At 39.7% G+C, this 23,446-nt stretch overlaps 1 protein-coding gene across 1 annotated transcript in view; it reads left to right on the forward strand.

Annotated features, from left to right (window-relative positions):
- PTCHD1 (patched domain containing 1) overlaps positions 1–22,163 on the forward strand; it is a 68,800-nt gene extending 46,637 nt beyond the window's left edge. The window contains exon 3 of the mRNA XM_031006127.3: positions 10,811–22,163. Within this exon, the coding sequence (XP_030861987.1) occupies positions 10,811–12,465 (1,655 nt within the window). The 3' untranslated portion in view covers positions 12,466–22,163. The remainder of the gene's footprint in view (positions 1–10,810) is intronic.
- The last annotated feature ends 1,283 nt before the right edge of the window (positions 22,164–23,446 follow it).

Below are 23,446 nucleotides of genomic sequence, written 5' to 3' on the forward strand. Positions count from 1 at the left end.
CTTTTGTGAAGAGCTGGGCACTGTAAGGAGACTGAGCAGCCTGATAATCTGATAATCTACTTGTCACTGCTGAAAACAACAGAGAGGAAGGCTGCTGTACCTCCTCCTGAATTCGGTCTATTAAGAAAGCAGCATAACTTGCCGCTTTAAAAGCACCCCAAGACCGTGTGGGTTGACTGTGGAATACAGAGTGGTTCCTTGAAGAGTGAGTAGGACTGAGTATTAGTAGCTTCCACAGAGGCTTGTATCAAGGTTGAAATTAAGATGTTTTGCTCATGATTAGTCACAATCTGGAATGTTTTGGGGGTTACGGGAAGGGTTTTCGTTTTCGTTTCATTTTTTAGCTTTTCATTTTCTTGCTGCTCTTGTGGGAGGAAGAGAAATAGCAATAAGAAAAGAGTGGGGAACTGAAGGGAGATCGTAAGGTTCTTAAGGTGAGGCAAAAGGACACCGGAGCTAGAAAAAGGACAATCAGTGCTGATTTTATGACATTCCAGGTTGTTACTAGTAAGCTCAAAGCATGTTAGAATATTTAAAACTTGTGAAAAGTTAATTTACTAAGTAAAATAAAATTATAATATTTAAAGTTTCTTCAAATTAATTTTAAGTAAAGTAAAATAGCAGTATTCAAAACTGTTTCACTAAAAAATGAAATTGTAATATTCAAAACTTCTTAAAATTAGTTTTATAAAGTAAACTGCCATATTTTAAATGTCTTAAAACTTACTTTTTTGTACTTTTTAAAGAGGTTTTAAATATTGTAAGGCAAAGTCAACACAAAACAGACCATGGCAGATAGTATTGGTGCAGGGAAGGATGTAAGAGATGGTAGGATGGAAAGATGCTGTTAGCAGGGAAATGTCTTTAAAATTTAAACAAATCCAGAAATAGTAATGCCACAGATCCACAAAGACTGAGTATCACTGAACTTTACATCACAGTTCAATTCAGAAAAAATCTAGCATTTGCAGCGAAAGAGACCATGCACCACAGGTGCCCAATAAGCCCTTGTTTGCAATTTGTGAGGAATGTTACGTGCGTTGATTTGATGGCAGTTTTCCCTGCTGACAATCAGTGTGCAACCTTTCTGTACATTCTCAGCCCAAAGAGTTCTCAAATTACTTACTTAGTCATAACATGAAAGGAAGCTACATGTTTTAGTAGCTAAGGCCCATTTACAATAAACACTTTGCACAATGTAATGGGTGCTTAATATGCTCATAAAGCTAACAGTGCCTGGATTTAGGATGGTCGCCCTCCTGCATTTCTCAGATAAACTCTTCATTTTTAAGAGTTTATAAAATGAAATATAAGCAAGAACAGCTTCATAAATGTTGCATTCAAGGCCATCGTTTAATTCTGGGGTTTTTTGATGACCAGTCCTAAAATGCCAGTAAATATTTCAAATGACCAAGAAGAAATGCAGTGCTAAGGGTTTTGGCACTACAGTAAACTGTCCAGTGTTTAAATTTTCCTGTCTATAACTTAAAATGGCTATGCTTAACCTAAGCAGATTTAAGCAAAACTTGATTTAGTATGTTATATAAATACAATATCAAATCAAAAAGTATATACCCTCATTTAAAAGGTAAAGTATCTTAGAAAAAGTCTCAAACATGGACATTTCCTTGGCTGTCAATAGGTCTATACTGTGATAAACATTATAGATTTAAAATTCAACAAACTGAACATTGTCAGTGTGATTCTGGTCACATAGGCCAAATCCAGCCAAATGCCAAAATGACACTAGATTTAGAATGGAAAATTTTAAGATCACATGTGTCAAGCAGTATTAACCTGACAAAATTCCAGAAGAGGAAAGAATTTGGATAAACTCTTAAGGGTTCACCATAATGGGATGTGACTGTGTGTTTCTAGCCAAGATGATATGTGACAGTTCTGGCAATAAGAATATATCCTACACAGATGAATCATTTTGGCAATGATGTAAGCATAGATACATCATGATTTAGAATGTTTTTAATCAGTGTTGTGCATACTAGACAATCCCATTTCTGCCAAAACCTCTGTCCGGATGAGTCATATCAGTTTATTTAGAGCTGAAATCCTAAAAGGTCTACAGCGTTATAAATGTTCATCAACATTTTTTAGTTACTCTAATTTGGAGAAGAGTTTATTTGGTCTATACTCTTACCGTGCATAAAATAATAACCCTTTCCAAATATATTGATATCAAGTAGTGAGTTACTTGAATTGCTACTTGTGAATATATGATGCTAATTATTAATCTGTGATGGAATTTCCTTTAAAGGATGAACATTTACACCATTATTCTCCAGTTGGGTATGATTTTTAAAATTAGCATAGGTTTTCTGTGTGCAAGCTCTCCTTACAGGCTTAATGTTTCAACAGCTTTGCTGATCAGATACAAATCAGGAAAGGGATAGAATGTTAGAGGATGTAGAAGGGAACCAAAGGAAAGTTTTCTCCCTTCTGCATCTGGAAGGTTTGTTGCTTCATGTACATCCTGTACAGCTAAAAAGGAGAACTGAAGTCGTAGTGAAAGAGTTCGGATATTAGGTTCTACATGTAATCTAGTTTATAAAGGTTGCTTTGCATTTATCAAGATACAAGAGCCCCAGAGATTTATGAGATAAAAAATACTCTTTAAGCCCTTTTTCAAATGTTTGGGATTTTGAGGTCAGATGTCAGATCCAGGGTGTTCTCTTCCTTTTGAATTATCCAACCAGGCCACTCAGATTCAAGGATGTGAAAGGAAGAAAGAATTTGTGGATTATTTCTAATTTGCGGATTAGTGCTAGGAAAAGAATAATAGCAGGGAAGTTTGGCTTCTTTTAGCTGTGCATTTTAAGATTATTCATCTGTAGCAGAAACCAGAAGATTGGGTTCCATTCTTCAAGAATTTGCTCTCATATGATGCCACTTGAAATATAATGCAGTGTATGGAGCTCATAAAAAGGGAAGGGCAAAACTTCTCATGCAAAAAATTTAGTTCCAACTGAAAAATTGAAATTCTTATTTTTTCTCTAAACTTAAGCAAACCTGAAAGAATTTGCTTTCCTGATGAGTATTCTGATACATTTCGAAAGTCAGGAGAAAATGGGGGAAAAATCAGTCAGATAATAATAAAATTTAAACCATATGAAATTGCAAATATCCAACCATTTTTGGCCTACAAACTTGGTACCATTATCTGGTCATTTTTGAACTACAAAAATGGTAATTTTGTGTGGTTCAGCCTAATACATTATTGTAGAAATCCATTATTTGCAACAATATGACAATTTTGCCTGATGGAGTAGAAGTATATTAGAATGCTATGGAAATACTTTGCTTAGATATAAATCAGTAATAGGTTCAGCATGTTCTAGAGAATAAAACTGATTTATGAGGGTTTTGTTGTTCACATTTTTGTGTACATCTATTTTTTTAAAAGAGATAATTTATTTTACAGTATTTCCAAAGTTTGTCTCTCGAATATCTTTTTTTGTAATGGCCCATGGTCATTATGGGACTAATTTACAAGGAGATTATGTAATTTAGGCTTGTAATTCGTTCTTGCCCTTTTATTCTTATGCTCCACCAATCATATTAGGGTGAGAGTAGGTGGAAATAAATAGGTTTAGGGGAATGGAACAAAACAAGTTTTATTGTTCTATTTTTAACCATAAAGTAAGACAGGAACAGGACTTGGGGGCACAAGTCCAGGAAAGCAGAACTCAGTCAGAGGAATACAAAGGGGCTTTGTCTTTGACCCAGGATTCCCAGATATCCCCTGGGTGGTCTGTCTACCCGGTCGTGCCCAGGGAATGAGGGAGTGACAGACCCTGTAAAGGTTGGGCAGCAAGAGGCAACATCAGGACACTGAACTAAACATAGACCCTGAGGAGAAATACCTAGTATCTACATTTGGACTAAACTCTCAGAAAGTCACAGCTGGGCAGTCTTGACCAGATGGATATACAGAAGCTCACAACCGAAACAGGTTCACAGTTATTGTCAAGGAAACCCTGCATTTCACCAAGGCTACTTTATTACTCAAGAACCAAAATATAGACAGATGGAGCCCAACAGAGGGATTCTATAGCCCCTTCTCTACACTGATTGGTGTAGCAACACTAACATTATTTTGCCTCATCAGTAAAATAAATTTCACATCAGCCTACTATTCATCTTGTGTGTATGTGTGTCTTTATAGCCTATGTGCATAATATATATTATATATCACATTAGCTGTATTATGTATCATATGCAATATGATATGTGGTAAGCTCATGTTATGTATTTATATGTATACAATGTGTTTATAACATATATTATGTAATATATATTGCTTGAATATTTAAATAGAAGTGCTATATATTTCTCTGTGTATACTATCTGGTATATAGGAGTCCAACATTTTGTATGTAAATATATAAAATATATTTGAATAGGATATGCCATATATACATATGTTTATATATTACATTTGTATTCTATATGAAAACAAATTAAGCAATGACCATAGCATATATTATGGGCCACATTTATACACACTGGTCTTATATAAGGTACATACACACAATATGTAAATACTTTAAACAAGGAAGAGCTATAAGCAAATTCATTTTTAGGGCTCTCTTTTACAGCTATCTAGTGAAGAAAAATCATTTCTAAGACTAAAACCCAATGCTCTGATTAGAATTTTCAAAATGTGACAAGTCTCTAGTACAAAGAATAAGATGTGTGTGTTCCCCCTGATGTGAGCATCTGTCTTTACTTAAACAGAGTACACCTTTATTCTTACTCTTAACTCTGAGACAAAACAGGCTGCAATAAACCAAACAATTCAGCTTGTAAAGTAAATGTTTATAACTGGCAAAGTGTAAATGTAACCCAATTAATAAACTTCTCCCTGAAAATAGATGTTACTCAACCCAGACATATATACACTTTAAATTTCTTCTCAAAGACACAAAAATCATGAATTTATGTGGATGACATTGAAAAACAGGCATCTTATAAACATGAGCTACTTAGTGAAGCTTTTCTAAGAATAAAATAGGCTTTAAGCAGATTTTGCTTATGGATTATAGTCTATGAATTTTTGAGACGAATGTAGTAATTTTACTTCCATATATGAAATTTGGCACTGCCCAGGCATGCTATAAACAGCTTCATTGACTCATGATATTAAATGTTTTCACACTGAAACTGAAAGATCATCCATCAATCAGCAAGCCATCCCATTTCTTCCTTCTTAGCCATTCCTTACTTTGAGGAACTCAGGATGAGGAAATCCTGCTAGTGTGGAGAGGTTTAAAATGTAGCACCCAGCGGCATCTCTCAGCTGCTGTGTTGTGGCTATGTATACTGGGACAGGTGGGAAAATCTGGGCCTGAAGAAAAATCTGACTTACAAAATCCAGAAGTATTATACAAAGTAGATCAATTTGCCTATGATTATTCATTGAAAACCAAACAACAACAAAAAAATCACCCAGACTGTCTCCAATAGCAAAACCACTAAATACATTGAAAATATTATTCACTTTATGAGCAACTTTCCAGAAGTATATCTACTGGGTAAAGAGAGGTTAACTCTCAACTATTTGTTAGTAGATTCTGTCTTACTGGATTATAAACAACCCTGAAGGCTTTGGTCAGGCCCCAGAAAGTTCTGGGTGACAGAATTAATCTCTGAGGGTGCTTGATAGTCACCCTCAGTGATGGGAGGATTAGCCAGTTGAGTTTTTTTTTCCACCATTAGTGTTATTTATCATGTGTGCTTCTTTTTCTCTTCATTTGCTCCAAAGTCTGAGAGTTAACAACACATTCAGATATAAAAATTCTTTTGAGAATAAGAAAAATTATTAGCCTAAATTCTTTAGTATTTTATTAGATGACAACCCCAAAGTTTACTGCAAATAAAATTAATAAAAGCAGTTTTCTTTTTAAAAATCACACTCCCGGCCCAAATTTTGCCTCAACATTAGTGAAGAGCCCTGCTGGCCTGACAAAAACCTCGAGCTGCCTCAGAGTATTCACTCATGAATAATTAGAACTTGGCGCTCTCTTCCATCTCTCTCTCTCTCTTTCTCTTTATGTGTGTGTGTATGTGTTTTTACATACTGATATGCATTTGTTCTTATGCATGTAACAATACAGACATGCAGGGTAACAAAAATAGAAACAAACATCTTGAATATGCTTTTAAAGGACAAGAGAATGCTTTAAAAGCATTTTTATCTTTAAAATCTGATAGAATCAGTATGTGTTTAACAGTTCCCGTTGGCAACTCCTCAGTCTTGCACTGTGACTGTAAAAGAAGGAATCCCCTGGGATGTTGTATCATCCAGGGTAATCCTTGGAATGTGAGGATGTCAGGATGTTGAGGTTCCTGATATCCTCACTATGATATATAGTCTTTTTACCCCAAGGTCTCAGGCTGTGACCTGGCCCTCAAATGATGAGTCATGACTCCCATTACCACCACAGGGTCCCTAGTGACCAAAATCAAAATCTGTATTTAGGTAGCTCTGCCCTGGCCCCACCCCATGAGTTCTGTCACCAGGGAGTCCTTGTGAACAGACGTGGGACTTTGGAGATGGGAAATTGTTATTTGCCAAAGTGATGCTTTGTGCCAATGACATAGGCCCACTGGTCAGATTTAACAGAGAAGCTTATAGAACTCCTACTTTGTAGAGAAGTTTTTAAAACTAGAGTGCAAAGCAAACAGCAGTACTTTTGCTTTTAAAACACCTTTTTAACAAGTAGGAAACAATAGTCAGACCTTTGAAAAGTATCTTCAGTCCACATGCAATATCTGTTTGCCTACGTCTGTAAGATTTGGCGTCAGAGTTCCGCTTGCTGAACTACAGCCCCAAAATTAGGAGAGTGGGTTGGGCGTGGTGGCTCATGCCTGTAATCCCAGCACTTTGGGAGGCCGAGGCAGGCAGATCACCTGAGGTCAAGAGTTCAAGACCAGCCTGGCCAATACAGTGAAACCCCATCTCTACTAAAACTACAAAAATTACCTGGGCGTGGTGGCATGTGCCTGTAATCCCAGCTACCCAGGAGGCTGAGGCAGGGGAATCGCTGGAACCCGGGAGGCCGAGGCTGCAGCGAGCAGAGATTGTGCCACTGCACTCCAGCCTGGGAGACAGAGTGAGACTGCGTCTCAAAAAAAAAAAAAAAAGCAATGAATGATGATGATGCTAAAGGAGGGAGCCATCCACTGAAAGAGGACAGTGGAGAGGAACAGAACCTACCAAAATCTATCTTCTCTGCCTCTCCTTGACTCCAAGTGGCCCAGTTTCTGTGGAGTGCTAGTAAAAGATAAGGTCAGACCTGACTGAAGGAAAAACTGAAGAAATTCGTCTCTGTGAAATTCTCCTACCTGCCATTTCCTCTTTATTCCATTCCCACTTCCATTCTCCGTCCCATTCCCCAGACCTAAGGGAAGCTGCTTCAGCAGACCACTGTCCCAGAGGAGTTTGCATTTAAAAGGATACCCTTGAAAGTTCCAAGGGGAACTCGGATATAATTCCGGCATTCTGGAGGGCAGGATGGTCCTCATGTCCTAGGGCTTTTGGAATGTGTCTCCCCTTGAATCCAGGCCAGAACACAAGAGTCCTCACCGATGGCCTTTCCTATAGGATAACAGGCCGACCTCTTCAGCAAAAATACCCAGCTATGAGCCAGGACAGCTGCCAGCCAGGCACTCCAGGCTGTTAATCCTTAAGAGGTGACCACAGCTATGTTAGCACTTGTCCCTCCCTTGACTGACAAACCTTCAGGAAGGAGGCCCAGTTATGGTATCAGCAGTTGTCCCAGAAATCCAAAGGGCTCTTGTAAGATGCTGTAGAACTCCAGTTTGGGGATTCGGGTGTAGGAATCTGCTCGAGAGGTGTGGCTTGAGAAAGGAATCTGACCTATCAGGAATGGTGGTCCAGGCCTTTGGAGGCAAAGCCAGGGACAACTAGCAACAAATGCGGAGTGATCGGTTAGAACAAATTCTTTCTCAGGGCCTCTTCTGATTTCTGTGAGTGGCTGCATGTACACACCTGTAGCAAGAAGGAAGAACTAAGGAAAGGCATCGTTTCCAAAAGCCCCTAAGAATAAAATTAGAATTCTCTTTGGAGCTGCCCCCAAACCAAGAACATATGCAAAAAGAGCCAGGACTCAATATAAAAGATCAAACTATAGAAGGACAAGGCATTTAAAATGCAGCAACAGAACTCAAGAGAGAAGCTAACAGCCTACTTCCACCTTTCCTTGATTTTGATTACTTTCATTCTTGGCCCTGGAGCCTCAGTCTTGTCACCTAATATCTCTGTTAATTCAAATTCCTTTTCTCAATTAGCTTCTAAGATTATTCAACAGCAGGGTATGAAATTGATTCTTATTGTATTTTCCAAGAATCAGGGCCAGATAATGTCATTATAAAACATCACACTGATTTTTAAAAGAACTGCAAAACAGATTTAAGTTCTATTATATGACTAATTCTAATTCTGCTATATGCTTTATTTTCTTGCCATATTTAATAACTCAGTACTAAAACCCTGTTTAAATTTTTTGTGTGTTTCTGGCAAGTAAATATCATTAAAAAATTATTTGCCATTTATAGTGATCCCCTGAAGTGTGCTTTGCCCACCAAAGCTTACTTGCTCTACATGGCCCCAGGAAAAAAAAAAAAAAAAGTCAATATTATTTCTTCAGGGACAGTGCCTCAGAAGTATTCTCTTTTTACCCTCATTGTCAAGAGAATGGTTACTTAATTAAAGGTCAGTGGGTCCATCTTGAAAATATACTAGAAACAGATTTAATCATATTCCCTCTCCAGACTAGATGTTAATACCTAAGCATAATTAACAACAGGATGCCAGTCAATGAGCGTACTTTTTACTTCATGTCTGGGGAGTTTAGGTGCCTTCAATTTAATAGGGGCCTCGGTGCTAGTTAACAAATTGACAGTCTTGACCTGACTTCTAAAAGTGGCTGTAAAACGATGCCTAGTCAATTAAGATAAATGCCAAATTCCTCTGAGGAAATAGGCCTAAATCATTACTTTGAAATGGGCATTTCAGATATGAGGCTAGGACTTCACAATAAGGATATAAATACTAGCTTGGGCATGAGGGAAGATGTGCACCTAGCTATTGTAGACACAAGATAACAGTGACTCACTTTATTCAGCATTATGCTTGGCTGGAGATTTTAAATTCCTTTTTAAAAACAAGACTATTGTACCACAGGGTAAAGATTTTATTATCCTCAATAATGGGATTGAATATGCCAAGGCATGGAAGCAGGAAATTAGATCTGCTGATCCCCATTGCCAAGACAGGAGTTATCGAAATCCACAACGGGTCACTTTGGTGAGCCTTCCAGTGTTGCAGTGGCCTGGAAACACAGGGACTCGAAGTAGGGAAATGTCTGGCTCCAACTACGAGAGGTGGTAGAAGTCATGCTAGATCAGGTTCCAGGCAGCAGAATGGAGTTTAGAACATGGGTATTTACTGTACCTCTGCTATTTCAGTATTGCTGAAATACTAAACCAGGAGGTGAAGGCACTAAGCAGTTACGCAGCGGGGTTACTGATCTGGCTCTTTCCCACAGATGCCACTATCAAATAGTGCGGAGAAGCTAGCAGAGTCGCTGCTGATGTATTATATCACTGCTTGATAAGTCATGTATGAATAACCAAAATTGGTCAAACAGATCCCTGAAGACAAATTGCAAGTCATAAACCTTCAACCTGAATCCTAATTTTTATCAATAACCAGGAGAGTTCATATTTATCTTATTTTTTCTATATTTTCTTCACTGAAACTTCTTCACTCCTACTTATTTTGCTTCCCTCTTTCTAAGATTTATTGCTTCCTGCCCTGATATTTGGGGAGGGAAAACAGAGGGGGCTGTGATTTAGTTTCCTGTCAAGACTCAAATGAAATACACTGCCTCTTTATCACTAACACCCTCCAGTTGGCCAATTTTAAATGAGGTGACAGGACATTAACTCAGAACCCTCTGCCCACTGTCTTCCTCTGCACTGACCCTTAGCCAGACTTGTGGGGACGGAAAGCAAAATGATGAGTGTCCAGACATCTTCTCTTCTCTGGAGTGTTCCACCAACCAAACTGCACCAATAACTCTAAGCTATTAATGGGAAAAATCCCCAAGAGACATATGCACAAGTCTAATCAGCTTTTATTCTTTTTAGAGTCAGGGTCTTGCCCTGTTGCCCAGGCTGGAGTGCAGTGGCACAATCATGACTCACTGCAGCCTCCAACTCCCAGGCTCAAGAGATCCACCTGCCTTAGCCTCCCAAGTAGCTGGGACTACAGATATGAGCCACTATTCCTGGCTAAGTTGTTTCATTTTCTTTCTTTTTTCTTTCTTTGAGAGATGAGGTCTCGCTACATTGCCCAGGCTGGTATCAAACTCCTGGTCTCAAGTCATCTTCCTTCCTCAGTCTCCCAAGTTGCTAGGATTACAGGCATGAGCCACCATGACTGGCTCTACTCAGCTTTCTATAGGCAAAAGTTCATCTAAGTGCTGTTCGTTTGGTGGAACACTCCAAAGAAGAGAACTGTCTTAAGCCAGAGGGAATATGAAGATCTTTGCTTCTCTAGCTGCCCTTTCATTATCCATTAACATTTACGATTCATAAAAACATGAGTCTATCTCTGCATAGGAGAGATCATTGGCATTTACATACCCGTCACCACTAGGGTTGATTACGTTTCCTTTGACCCAGTAGTCCCTCAGAATCAAGTTGATTTCCCTCTTAAGAGATTAGTTCTTTCAACTTCTGCTCTGGTCTTTTTCTGCCCCCTTAGGTCATGGATTATATGGGACTTTTGAAATGTTATCCTCCTGGAGGAAAACTAGAGAAGACCAACATGTTAAAGAGAGAACTGCAGCAGTCTATGCAGACTCCATGCTCTCCTTTTCTCTCACCACTGCCATGTACCTGGTCACCTTTGGCATAGGGGCCAGCCCTTTCACGAACATTGAGGCAGCCAGGATTTTCTGCTGCAATTCCTGTATTGCGATCTTCTTCAACTACCTCTATGTACTCTCGTTTTATGGTTCCAGCCTAGTGTTCACTGGCTACATAGAAAACAATTACCAGCATAGTATCTTCTGTAGAAAAGTCCCAAAGCCTGAGGCATTGCAGGAGAAGCCAGCATGGTACAGGTTTCTCCTGACGGCCAGATTCAGTGAGGACACAGCTGAAGGCGAGGAAGCGAACACTTACGAGAGTCACCTATTGGTATGTTTCCTCAAACGCTATTACTGTGACTGGATAACCAACACCTATGTCAAGCCTTTTGTAGTTCTCTTTTACCTTATTTATATTTCCTTTGCCTTAATGGGCTATCTGCAGGTCAGTGAAGGGTCAGACCTTAGTAACATTGTAGCAACCGCGACACAAACCATTGAGTACACTACTGCCCAGCAAAAGTACTTCAGCAACTACAGTCCTGTGATTGGGTTTTACATATATGAGTCTATAGAATACTGGAACACTAGTGTCCAAGAAGATGTTCTAGAATACACCAAGGGGTTTGTACGGATATCCTGGTTTGAGAGCTATTTAAATTACCTTCGGAAACTCAATGTATCCACTGGCTTGCCTAAGAAAAATTTCACAGACATGTTGAGGAATTCCTTTCTGAAAGCCCCTCAATTTTCACATTTTCAAGAGGACATCATCTTCTCTAAAAAATACAATGATGAGGTCGATGTAGTGGCCTCCAGAATGTTTTTGGTGGCCAAGACCATGGAAACAAACAGAGAAGAACTCTATGATCTCTTGGAAACCCTGAGGAGACTTTCTGTCACCTCCAAGGTGAAGTTCATCGTCTTCAATCCGTCCTTTGTGTACATGGATCGATATGCCTCCTCTCTGGGAGCCCCCCTGCACAACTCCTGCATCAGTGCTTTGTTCCTGCTCTTCTTCTCGGCATTCCTGGTGGCAGATTCACTGATTAACGTCTGGATCACTCTCACAGTTGTGTCCGTGGAGTTTGGAGTGATAGGTTTCATGACATTATGGAAAGTAGAACTGGACTGCATTTCTGTGCTATGCTTAATTTATGGAATTAATTACACAATTGACAATTGTGCTCCAATGTTATCCACATTTGTTCTGGGCAAGGATTTCACAAGAACTAAATGGGTAAAAAATGCCCTGGAAGTGCATGGGGTAGCTATTTTACAGAGTTACCTCTGCTATATTGTTGGTCTGATTCCTCTTGCAGCTGTGCCTTCAAATCTGACCTGTACACTGTTCAGGTGCTTGTTTTTAATAGCATTTGTCACCTTCTTTCACTGCTTTGCCATTTTACCTGTGATACTGACTTTCCTGCCACCCTCTAAGAAAAAAAGGAAAGAGAAGAAAAATCCTGAGAACCGGGAGGAAATTGAGTGTGTAGAAATGGTAGATATCGATAGTACCCGTGTGGTTGACCAAATTACAACAGTGTGATAATGTCTGCTTGGCATATTTTCACCTTAGGTCTTATCAAGACCAAAGAGATTATGTTAATGAAACAATTAAATTCAAAGTTGTTCCCTTTTTTAAAGATAGGAAACAGGCATTGCCAAAAAAAAAAAAAAAAGGGAAGGACAGTGGGGAGAAATGGGCATGGCATATTTTCAGTCTTTAAAACAACAGAGTTGTTATGAGAATTCACACACACATAGACACACACACAAACACACACACACATACACACACACACCCTGGGAGACCTATAGTCTCTTAAACTAAGATCAAGTAGAAGAAAGCTTATTAACAAGCAGGATCCTGCCTTATCCAAACTGCAGATGTTGCTGGCATTGTGACAAAACCCACTGATTGAAAGGTCAACTGCCAAGGCAGAAACAGCTTTAAGCATTGTTCAAACAATAAGGCTTCCAGAACTTCTGTAGAGCAGTAGCTCCAGTCATGGTCTGTGGTTTGAGGTGTTAGCTGTCTCACCTAGCTCCCTAACACTGAAGGAGATACTTGTGAAAGTTCTGACCAGCAAAAGCAAGCCAGAGCCTTGGAAACTGATATGTGGTAGAGTGGCCATCACTCATGGACTAAACTTGATTCACCGCTAAATTCACCCAGGTGAAGCAGTTTCGTTGTCTAGAATGAAATTATCATATTCCGCCATTGGTATGCTTTTAACATTTGTATAGTTTGGTTTGCTTAAAACACCTTAAAACCAATGGCAGCTCCAGCACTGCAGAATTGGTGTGATTCTACTTTGGAATAGCTTGTCACTTGTCACCAAATGGGTCTGCTTTATTAGTTACAGCTCTTGGCAGGAGGATCCAGGGACCCAAAACCACAGGGCCAAACCCAAATACCTGGCATGATGGAGCAAAAGCAGGTGTCTACTTGGACCCAGATATAGTGTCTCCATTTTAACAACAACAACAAAATAGCCAGCTGGTACAGCTGTTTGCGTTGGCCCTACATGCATTTTTTGCACGGATACCCAGAAACATCGGCCCACACAAAACTGCGGGAAAAAAAATGAACACTGAAATAGTTATTTGCTGTTGCTTCCAACTTGTAGTGCCAGTCTGCCTTTGCTGTGAAACACACCTGCTCAGAGACAGAGAGGGGAAGAAGATCTTTGGTAAGTCTGAGTCCTGACACTGAGAAGCTTTGTAAAAGTGCAGGGAGATAAAGGGCCAAAAGGGAGATAGATGGAAAAGACTGGGAAAAGTATTCACTAATACAAATCTATCAATGATGGCAGTCCAATTCTCTTGCTAAAGTGGCTGCACCTCACCTTGCTGGTCCCCCCCCCCCACATCTTTTTTGATGTCCTTCTACGTCATCATAGCAAGGCCCTTCTGTAAATTAACAAGCCTAGATATTTATACTCTTGACTTCCAGTATCTACAGAAGAATGGTTCATAGATCTAAACAGAAATGGTTTAGATCTAAAAAGGCTGTATATGTTTCCCAGGCCCCTGCATTTCTTTAAATTTATAAAAATGAAGCTAAAACCTGGTTACATTTGAAGCAAATATCTACAGTATTTTCCCCTTTTAGAGATGTAGCTTCCTTAGACATCTGTAGTGGTAAGCATTTCCCAAAAGCATCTTACCTTTCTGAACCTTAGCAGACATACTGTGCAGCTTACCTATCTTCTGCAGAGGAGGAAACTGACACCTAGGAGAATAAAGTGACTCACTCAGGTCACACCACTAAAGGATTTTCATCATTTCAGCATACCTAAGACAGGGCAGGCCAATTTTCAGTATTCTCATAAGATGGCTATTACTCCTCTCAAAATGCATTTCCAAAGTAGGAACATAGGACTTTGTTGGCCACAGGGCAGACATTTTTTTAGTGTCTGGAATTAAAATGTTTGAGGTTTAGGTTTGCCATTGTCTTTCCAAAAGGCCAAATAATTCAGATGTAACCACACCAAGCGCAAACCTGTGCTTTCTGTTTCACGTACTGTTGTCCATACAGTTCTAAATACATGTGCAGGGGATTGTAGCTAATGCATTACACAGTCGTTCAGTCTTCTCTGCAGACACACTAAGTGATAATACCAACGTGTTATACACTCAACTAGAAGATAATAAGCTTTAATCTGAGGACAAGTACAGTCCTGACAAAAGGGCAAGTTTGCATAATAGATCTTCGATCAATTCTCTCTCCAAGGGGCCCGCAACTAGGCTATTATTCATAAAACACAACTGAAGAGGGGATTGGTTTTACTGTTAAATCATGTGTTGCTAAATCGTTTTCTGAACAGTGTGTTCTAAATCAGTCATTGATTTAGTGTCAGCCACGTGGAGCACCTCGGCTTAAAGCAACTCCACAAAACCTGACACAACACACACACCAATTAAATGGATTTTGTTGAGAATTTAATCATTCAATTTGGTCAACCAGAATGACTTCCTGTGGAACTTTGTTTTATGACAGATAATAGTTTTCCAACTTGATTGAGTCTCTGTATACCCTGGGATATTGTATTTTTTAATGAAGGGCATTTTCAAACTTGTCAACTTCTCTTTTCAGCACTTGAAATGAAGGCTTATGGAATTCTGACTGTGAAATGAAATTTTCTATTGGGAGATTATGCATGCCAAGATTTATTATTTATTGTTAGATAATTATTATTTATTTGTTAATACTGATTATTGATTATTGCTCTGCTGCATTGGTTTAGCCCCGCTATGGAGAAGACACTTTAGAAGTAACTCAGAATCACATCCCCGTAAAATCTAAGTCTTTACTTCGTCAAGTTTTACTTTTTGAATTGCTATAAAGAGGGAAAAATTGATCCCTGCAAACACTTGAAGAAGCTGTGTTTTTTTTCTTTCAATTAATTCCAACCAAGACATTAACGTCCACTTTACCAAAGAAACTTACTTGGTTGGTTTTTAGTTGGTGTTTGTTGTTTGTTTACCAAAGAAAATATTCGATTCATCAAAAATATTGCTCCTCGTCAACTAAAAAACTGTGATACTGGGACTTTTTTGGCCATTCATAAGGAAAATTTTTAAAAGTCAGGGTAAGGGTGATATTCTCTCATTTAGTGGAAGAAGAAGATGTCAATTCACAAGGAATGTGGAGTTTGGAAGAAAGAAAATGATACTTGAAATAGGGCATTATTGTTTAGCCTACAGCAACATTTCAACAAGCAGCATCAGGGCTCCTCAGGTTAAAAGAAGTACAGTTTGTTCCAGAGAAAAAGGAAGACAAACCCTCATGAAATGTTTCTCCATTGTTCCAGCTCATAAGTTTTACTTTGTTTTGGGTTTTGGAGTTTTTAGTTTCTTTGATGTTTGTTTTGCTTTAATTTGGTTTGTGGTTTGTGTTTGCTTGTGTTTGCTTCTGCCTTTCCTACCTTCTGCCTTTTACTCCCTCAGTTTTCAGTCAGAAGTGTGATAATCAGATGCCATCCTCCATGGCCACGCTTATGTATGCAATATACCGCTCCAAATGAGGCCCTTGGTAACCCTTATGACCCTTTCATTCTAACTAACCATCACCCAATCGTAAGTGGCATTATGGGACCATGACACCACATTTCTCCAGTGTCAATGACAGAGCTCAGCTGTGTCCATCACAAGAAAAGGTGGAATGGGCAGCTGTCTTGGGGGTGTGGCAAGAGGCAGAACCTCTTGGACACAAATGTTATCTTCCTCATAATGGCTTTATTCTTTTGGATCCTATTAAAGTACCCCTGTAGCTTATAGTAGTGTTTGACCTCTGTGACTCTGTTTTCTCATCTGTAAAATGGGGATAATATCAGTAAATGTCTTTAAATTCAGCAAATACTTATCGAGTGCCAAATATTGCCCAGATACTGTTCGAGAGGCTGGGGACACAACAGTCAACAAATCAGATTTTTTTAAATCTGCTCTTGTAGAGTCTACCTTTGAGTGACATTGCAGGTATATTGTGGGGATTGAATGAGATGAGAGATGACATTTGGAAAGCACTCTTGGAAAGGCCTGGCAAAGAAAAGAGACTCAAGACATTATTTGTAATTCATCAATCTCGCACAGTGGCATTAGGGCTCGGGATGTAAAGCTACTGAGAAGTAGATTTGAGCCTGAGATTAGGGCTACAAATACAATGAGTTGCCACAGAAGGTAGTTAATTACAAGTCATTTTAGGACATCAAAATGAAGCTGATCACCACATAGTGGGGCTATTGTAAAGGGGCTGCAAGTCCTGGATGTTGGCGTCGTACTATGATCTTTGAAAAAAACGGATACAGGCACTTGCTTTTGGGGATGGGGAAGGGACACCACTGATTACTGAATAACTGTGGATGGCTTGTCTGAGGGAATGTAAACATTCCCTTTAGGTAATTTGCTTTTAATTTTGTGTAAAAAGCACCAGGTATTTACAGACATAAAGTTCCTGGTTTTTAAAAGAATAGTAAAGCTGCAATACAAAGAAAAATATTAAGTTAGTGGATTTGCTGGCAAAGAACTAAGAATGGCTGCAGCCAACACATTGCAGAGTTCCTCCCTGTGGTGGTTACAACTGTTATTTCTGTTTCATGCCAGTCCAGGAGAAAGCAAAGAGGAAAGTGGATGAGCTACAATCCGTTCACCTGAATAGGCAGTGCCAGGATGTCCCCCCCAGCTTGCCTCTCACCTGCCCCGCTGCTGCCCAGGTGATTTGTTTGAAGTCCTCTTTGATATCTATGAGAGCACCGTGGAAGGAAGAGGAAGGGAGGCGACCGGAGAGCTATGGCCTCTGTGCAGATTTTTGAGTTAGATTAAAATTAGTACCACCTGATTAGGAGCCTACCTGGTGAGGAAAGAAGCCTTCTTTTCAAAGTACAAAAAAAGCGATGTGTACCAAGGAGAAAACCAGCAGAGAAACCTTGGTGGAAGAAGTGATGTTCCTGTGGAATGTGCCAGCAGCTTCTCCTTCCAGAATGCTGACACCAGATGAATCTTTGGTTAGAATTAAGCCTACCCCTTTGTTTTTCACATGAGAAAACTGAACCCTGGAGTAATGAAATTATATTCACAGAGCTAATTAGAAACAGATAGGAGACTATAATTGAAATCTAGTTTTTAGCCTCAATTCTTTCTCCATTTTGCCACTTTACTGCCAAATTCTATTCATCTAAATTATTGGGGTCTTAACCTGGGGGCCAAATGAGTTCATGGGAGGGGGCTCTGAGTTTCCTACAATTAAGTTACATGCAAAAATGTGTGTATATGTTCAACATGTGCATTTTCCTAAACTGAGGGCTCAGATTCCAAAAGAGGTCTATGACCGAAAAAGGGTGAAGAACCACTGTCCTAGATTAATACAGACCTCATTGGGAGTGTGATCCTGGTGTCCTCATTTTGGCTAATGAGCAATCAAGAACTTTTGAACTATCTTTTCTCTAAGGATCCAAAAATGCTTCAAAATATTGGTTTCTTCATCCCAAGCCAAGTGCCTACTTCTATTCATTTATTCTTCATTCATTCTTTCATTCATTCATTTCTTTATTCTGCAAATGTATTTTCAGTGCCAATTCATCTTCTAGCAGCAGCTAAATATGCCCTCCACAGCAGGACCAGGAAAGGAGCCCTCTGTACTGTGCTCTTGTTGGCAAGAGGAACACCAGGTTGCTACCACATTCTCACTGTTGCAACAAATTATATATAGCCTCAAATTTTCAGTAACCATCCCACACACACATACACACATAAAGGCAGCAGCCAACAAAGCCAACATATAGAAGTGTGCCCTGTCAAAGAACCAGGGAAGAGCAGCCTATTTCCAGGTTATATATAGTGATATGCTGTTTGCAACTGCATACCACATCCTTAGAAGGCCTGCTCCCAAATGAGCCCTACTCTGAGATGTCTACACCAGGCATGCTTTCACACACGTGCAGTACCCTACTCTCAAACTGGAGAGAATAAGTCTCATTCATCTAGTTAATATTTTTAGTGGGCAAAGAAGCAACCGTGGCCATGGACAGATGGGTGCATTTAAGGACAGGTGTGGCCGGGCACAGTGGCTCAAGCCTGTAATCCCAGCACTTTGGGAGGCGGAGGCGGGCAGATCACAAGGTTAAGAGATTGAGACCATCCTGGCCAGCATGGTGAAACCCCACCTCTACTAAAAAATACAAAAAAATTAGCTGGGCATGGTGGCACGTGCCTGTAGCCCCAGCTACTCAGGAGGCAGGAGAATCCCTTGAACCCGGGAGGTAGAAGTTGCAGTGAGCCGAGATTTCACCACTGCCCTCCAGCCTGGCAACAGAGTGAGACTTCGTCTCAAAAAAAAAAAAAAAGGACAAGTGTGTTTTATACACAAATATGCAGAAGCCCAGTTCTCTTGACTCCAAGTCAGAAGCTAGATAAAATAGAGGTGGCTGGAGGAAGTTGGAAAATAAATGACTATACTGTACTTGTTGGCTCTGCTGCTGCTGATATAACTTCAGTCACAACGGAAGCCACCTGGGTTGGCCTATGGGAAGGGCTGGGTGAATCACTGCTTGGCCTTGCATGAAGCACAAAGGACACACCAATGGCTGATCAGTGGCCCCTCCATCATCTTCTGCCCAGCCATGATAAGGAAAGCTTTCTGTGGAGATGGAGGAATATTAGCTTAACTTTGTAGCATCTGATGTAAAGTTTGAGGGTTTTTTGTTGTTGTTGTCGTTTTTTTTTTGAGATGGAGTCTCACTCTGTCACCCAGGCTGGAGTGCAGTGGCGCCATCTCAGCTCACTGCAAGCTCCACTTCCCAGGTTCACGCCATTTTCCTGCCTCAGCCTCCTGAGTAGCTGGGACTATAGGTGCCCACCACCGCGCCCGGCTAATTTGTGTGTGTGTGTGTGTGTGTGTTTTTAGTAGAGACGGGGTTTCACCGTGTTACCCATGGTAGTCTCGATCTCCTGGCCTCGTGATCCGCCCTCCTCAGCCTCCCAAAGTGCTGGGATTACAGGCGTGAGCCACCGCGCCCGGCAAGGACTTTGTTCATCAGGATCAACAAAGTGCTTTGTCTAATTCCTGCAAAATGGCACAGACCCAGCCCATTTCCATGACTCATTCCAGGCCCATGCTCAGGAAAACTGATAACGTTCTCTTTGACAAAACAATTTCCTTAATTTTCTAGGATGAATCTTGAACGTGTTTAGCTCAGCCTTTCAGATATTTATTCTTTAAATTACCATCCTGTCAAAATTGCCTTTACCCACTGATCCAGAATCACCAAGGCAGTTGCCATGATGCCTCCCAGGACTGTGGGTGACTGGGCAAACTGGTAATGACCCGTTGGCTCTGCTTCACACACACACATACACATTGACACACATAAATGTACACATGCATATATGTGTGTACAACACAACTATAAAACATAGAAACATATACCTGTACATATGCACATGCTTACATACACACATATTACAGATATGCATGCACACATACACATGCACACCACCTTTTACAATATGCCTGACACATTTGAGGCACATTAAAATGCCTTGGCAGGCCCAGCCCTATAGTTCTGTAAGGTTTGGCAGGCCAAAGGCTTCGGATGTCTGCAGGATACCACTGAAAAAATGTTATCTTCCCCTTTTATATGTTTCTTATGCACGAGCACAGCTAAGAGCAGCCAAATAGTACGCTTTAAAGAAAAGAAACCTGGAAAAGTGAATGTGCCTTGCAATTTAAAAATTGCTAACAGTTTCACAGTGGGAAAATTGCATTTGTTGGAATTTTCCAAGTCATAAGCAAGAAGAATAGCATAGACACAAAACCACAGAGATCTCTTCCAAGGTATGGAATTGTGGAAATTTATTTAGAATATTTGCTTGGTGATCCAGAGAAGGGGGAAAGAAGTGGTGAGGAAGAATATATGGGCTGATCCCTCCAAATTGCCAACTCCTCGTCTTAGGAAGAAGTGGGCAGTTTCCATTGATCCCTAGCATCAGTTTGATGGGAAAACCGGTGCATTTCATCAACCTCAAGGAAAGGAAGTGCCGTGCATGGAGGCCTGGTGATAGGCAACATCCATTTAGAAGAACAGTCACACAAGCAACAGAAGAACTATCCAAGACTAGAAGCTTAGAAGCTTATACCAAACTCTCTGTCTCTCTCTCTCTCACACACAAACACACACACAGTAGTTGGGAGTGGACGTTAAGAGGAACCCTAGTGCAGTTCCCCCAAAAAACCTTGGCATAGAGTATAACAGGGAAAAAGTAATTACTGGGAAGCTGAAAACAATCAAATATGTGAGGAATGACGGAATATGAGCTGAGGATAATGTAAATTGTTCTGGATTGTCTATAAGATAAAGATACAGAGCCTGAATCTATGTTTTTCGGAATAAAGGGACCCCATATTTTCTTTTGAATTATTGACCTGTAATTCCTCTTCAGCAGCTTTAAATACACTCAAGTTCTCTTCCTATTGTTTATAATCCCATAATACAACCACCCCACTATTTGTTGTGGTTTACAATCCAGCTTAGAACCCTTGAGCAAAATTATTGAATTATTGAATGCTAGGCCCAAACAAAAGAAATTTCAGCTTGGTTTTAGTAATTTCTTGATCAAACTTCTCTCATTCCTCTAAATGTGCAAAGGTTTCAAAGTTGTAAAAAGTATGTCTACATAGCCAATGCTCTTAGTATTTCTGACAACAAAGATAACCTCTGCCAATAATTATTAATGACAAAATAGTGATAACTGTTCAATGTTCCTTTAACAGTCCAATTGTAGTAGGTGAGAAAACAAAAAAGAAGAGAAGCTATGTTGAATATTTAGTAATGTTGGAAAAGATCCTCACCCTAGACATAAAATAGTTTAAACATTTAAACATGGCCCCTCTCTTATTGTCATTGCTAGTGAAAGAAGTTCCTGAAATTGCATATTACATTGTAAAGTTTTGGGCTAAATCACAATACATTTTTAAGTTGCTTCCATGGCAATAGATCATAAGACCACAGCTTGTCAATCAAAATAACCACTAATTCAGTATTCAGAAACCTTATCATCTGTTCCTCCAAAAAGACCCCATAGTTATGTTGTGTTTCCCAGTATTTTAGTTGGGTTTCTTCACACTTAGGCAAGTGGGTGATTCTGGTCATAATAAACTATTTTCAAACTAGGAAAAAGTATCCAAATGCTAGAGCACATAAAAGAGTTCAGCTTGGTCAGTTTTGAGACAGATAAGCATAAAACCCTACTAGAAAAAAATAATAGTCAAACCTAAAGCTTTACGAAGTGTGAGTCACATCACTTTTCTCCAGGAAAGGCAGAAAGTGCTCAGGGTGAAATTTAATCAAAAATGTACCCAGAACAATTTCCCACAAAGAGCTGTAATACTTTGCAGCAAGGGGCATTAATAAACTCTTAATTTTTACCTAAAGTCAAGAGACACACAGATCTTTTTTGGTACCCTCTACATCATCATAGCAAGGCCCTTCTGAACATTAACAAGCCTAGATGTTTCTACTGCTTATTTGCAGTATCTACAGGGGAATGGTTCGTGGATATAAACAGAAATGTTTTATCTGAAGAGGCTGTGTATGCCACCCCAGACCCCTGCATTTCTTAATATCTATAAAAATATGACTAAACTTGTTACATTTGAGGCAAATGTGTACAGTATTTTTCCCTTTTAAAGATAGTTTAAAAAATCAAGGTAATAAAAAACGGCCAACTCTTTCAGGAAAAAAAAAATCCGGTATTTTGTACTACTTGAGTTTCTCTAATGCCTAAAATATGTATTTAAATCATCCCACACCTACACAGAAACAAAATCAGCAGGGAAAACCATCTCACTGATGATTGGCAATTCCACCGTTCCTCTCCATCTGACCAGCTTTCACCAGAGGGCGATCTTTCATGCTTGCACATCGAGTTTATACAATGTAGAAGCCCCCAAGTCACCTGGGAAATGGCTCATGCCAAATACATGGAGTCCTTAGTTGACTATCTTTTCATATTAAAATCCCATCTTCCAATGAAGCATCCTGTTTTCAATATTGATATCAAATTTCGAATGTAAAGCAGATTTCAAATGTATTGCTTTCACCTTTTCTTTTTTATTCATTTATTTTTAATTGACATAAAAATTGTATATATGGGATACAATGTGATGTTTTGATATATGTATGCATTGTGGAATGATTAAATCAAGCTAATTAACATATCTATCATCTCACATATTTCTTTTTTTGCTTTCACTTTTTCGGGTTTATTTCTAATCCTCTACTAAGCACACAACAAAGAGTCAAATGTCGGTGGGCCAGGGAAATATCTCCAGTTTGATTTTTTTTTGGGGGGGGGCGGGGGGGGGGACAGAGTCTCACTCTGTCACCCAGGCTGGAGTGCAATGGCGCGATCTTGGCTCACTGCAACCTCTGTCTCCTGGGTTCAAGCGATTCTCCTGCCTCAGCCTCCCAAGCAGCTGGATTTACAGATGTGCACCACGCCCAGCTAATTTTGTATTGTTGTTAGAGACGGGGTTTCACCATGTTGGCCAGGCTGGTTTTGAACTCCTGACTTCAAGTGATCCACCCGCCTCGGTCTCCCAAAGTGCTGGGATTACAGGTGTGAGCCACCACGCCTGGCCTTTTCTTTCTTTTTTATGCCCAGGTATTTCATTTCTCTTTAAGAGTAATTAGTATGGGTTCTTTTGTGTTGTTTATGTTTTGTTTTGTTTATACCAGATGAGCAATGAAAAAAAAGTGTATATGACTCAATATCCTACAGGCAGAGGTTTGGGGTTTTTTTTGTGTTTGCTTGCTTGTGTATTTGTTTAGCAGCAGATGTCTTTTTATAAAATCTTGTATATGGTGCCTTCTTTGGCTTAACAGTCACAATGGTACACCTCTGTCTCTGAAGTAAGAAAAGAAAAACCAGTTCCTGGCCTTACTTTAATATATAATCACAAATGGGGAAATAAAATTGTAGTGGGAAGCACCCTATATGCCTGCCTGCCTGGGCTTACAAGAAGTCAG

The sequence above is a fragment of the Gorilla gorilla genome, chromosome X (assembly GCF_029281585.2).
Source record: "Gorilla gorilla gorilla isolate KB3781 chromosome X, NHGRI_mGorGor1-v2.1_pri, whole genome shotgun sequence".
Taxonomy (NCBI): domain Eukaryota; kingdom Metazoa; phylum Chordata; class Mammalia; order Primates; family Hominidae; genus Gorilla; species Gorilla gorilla.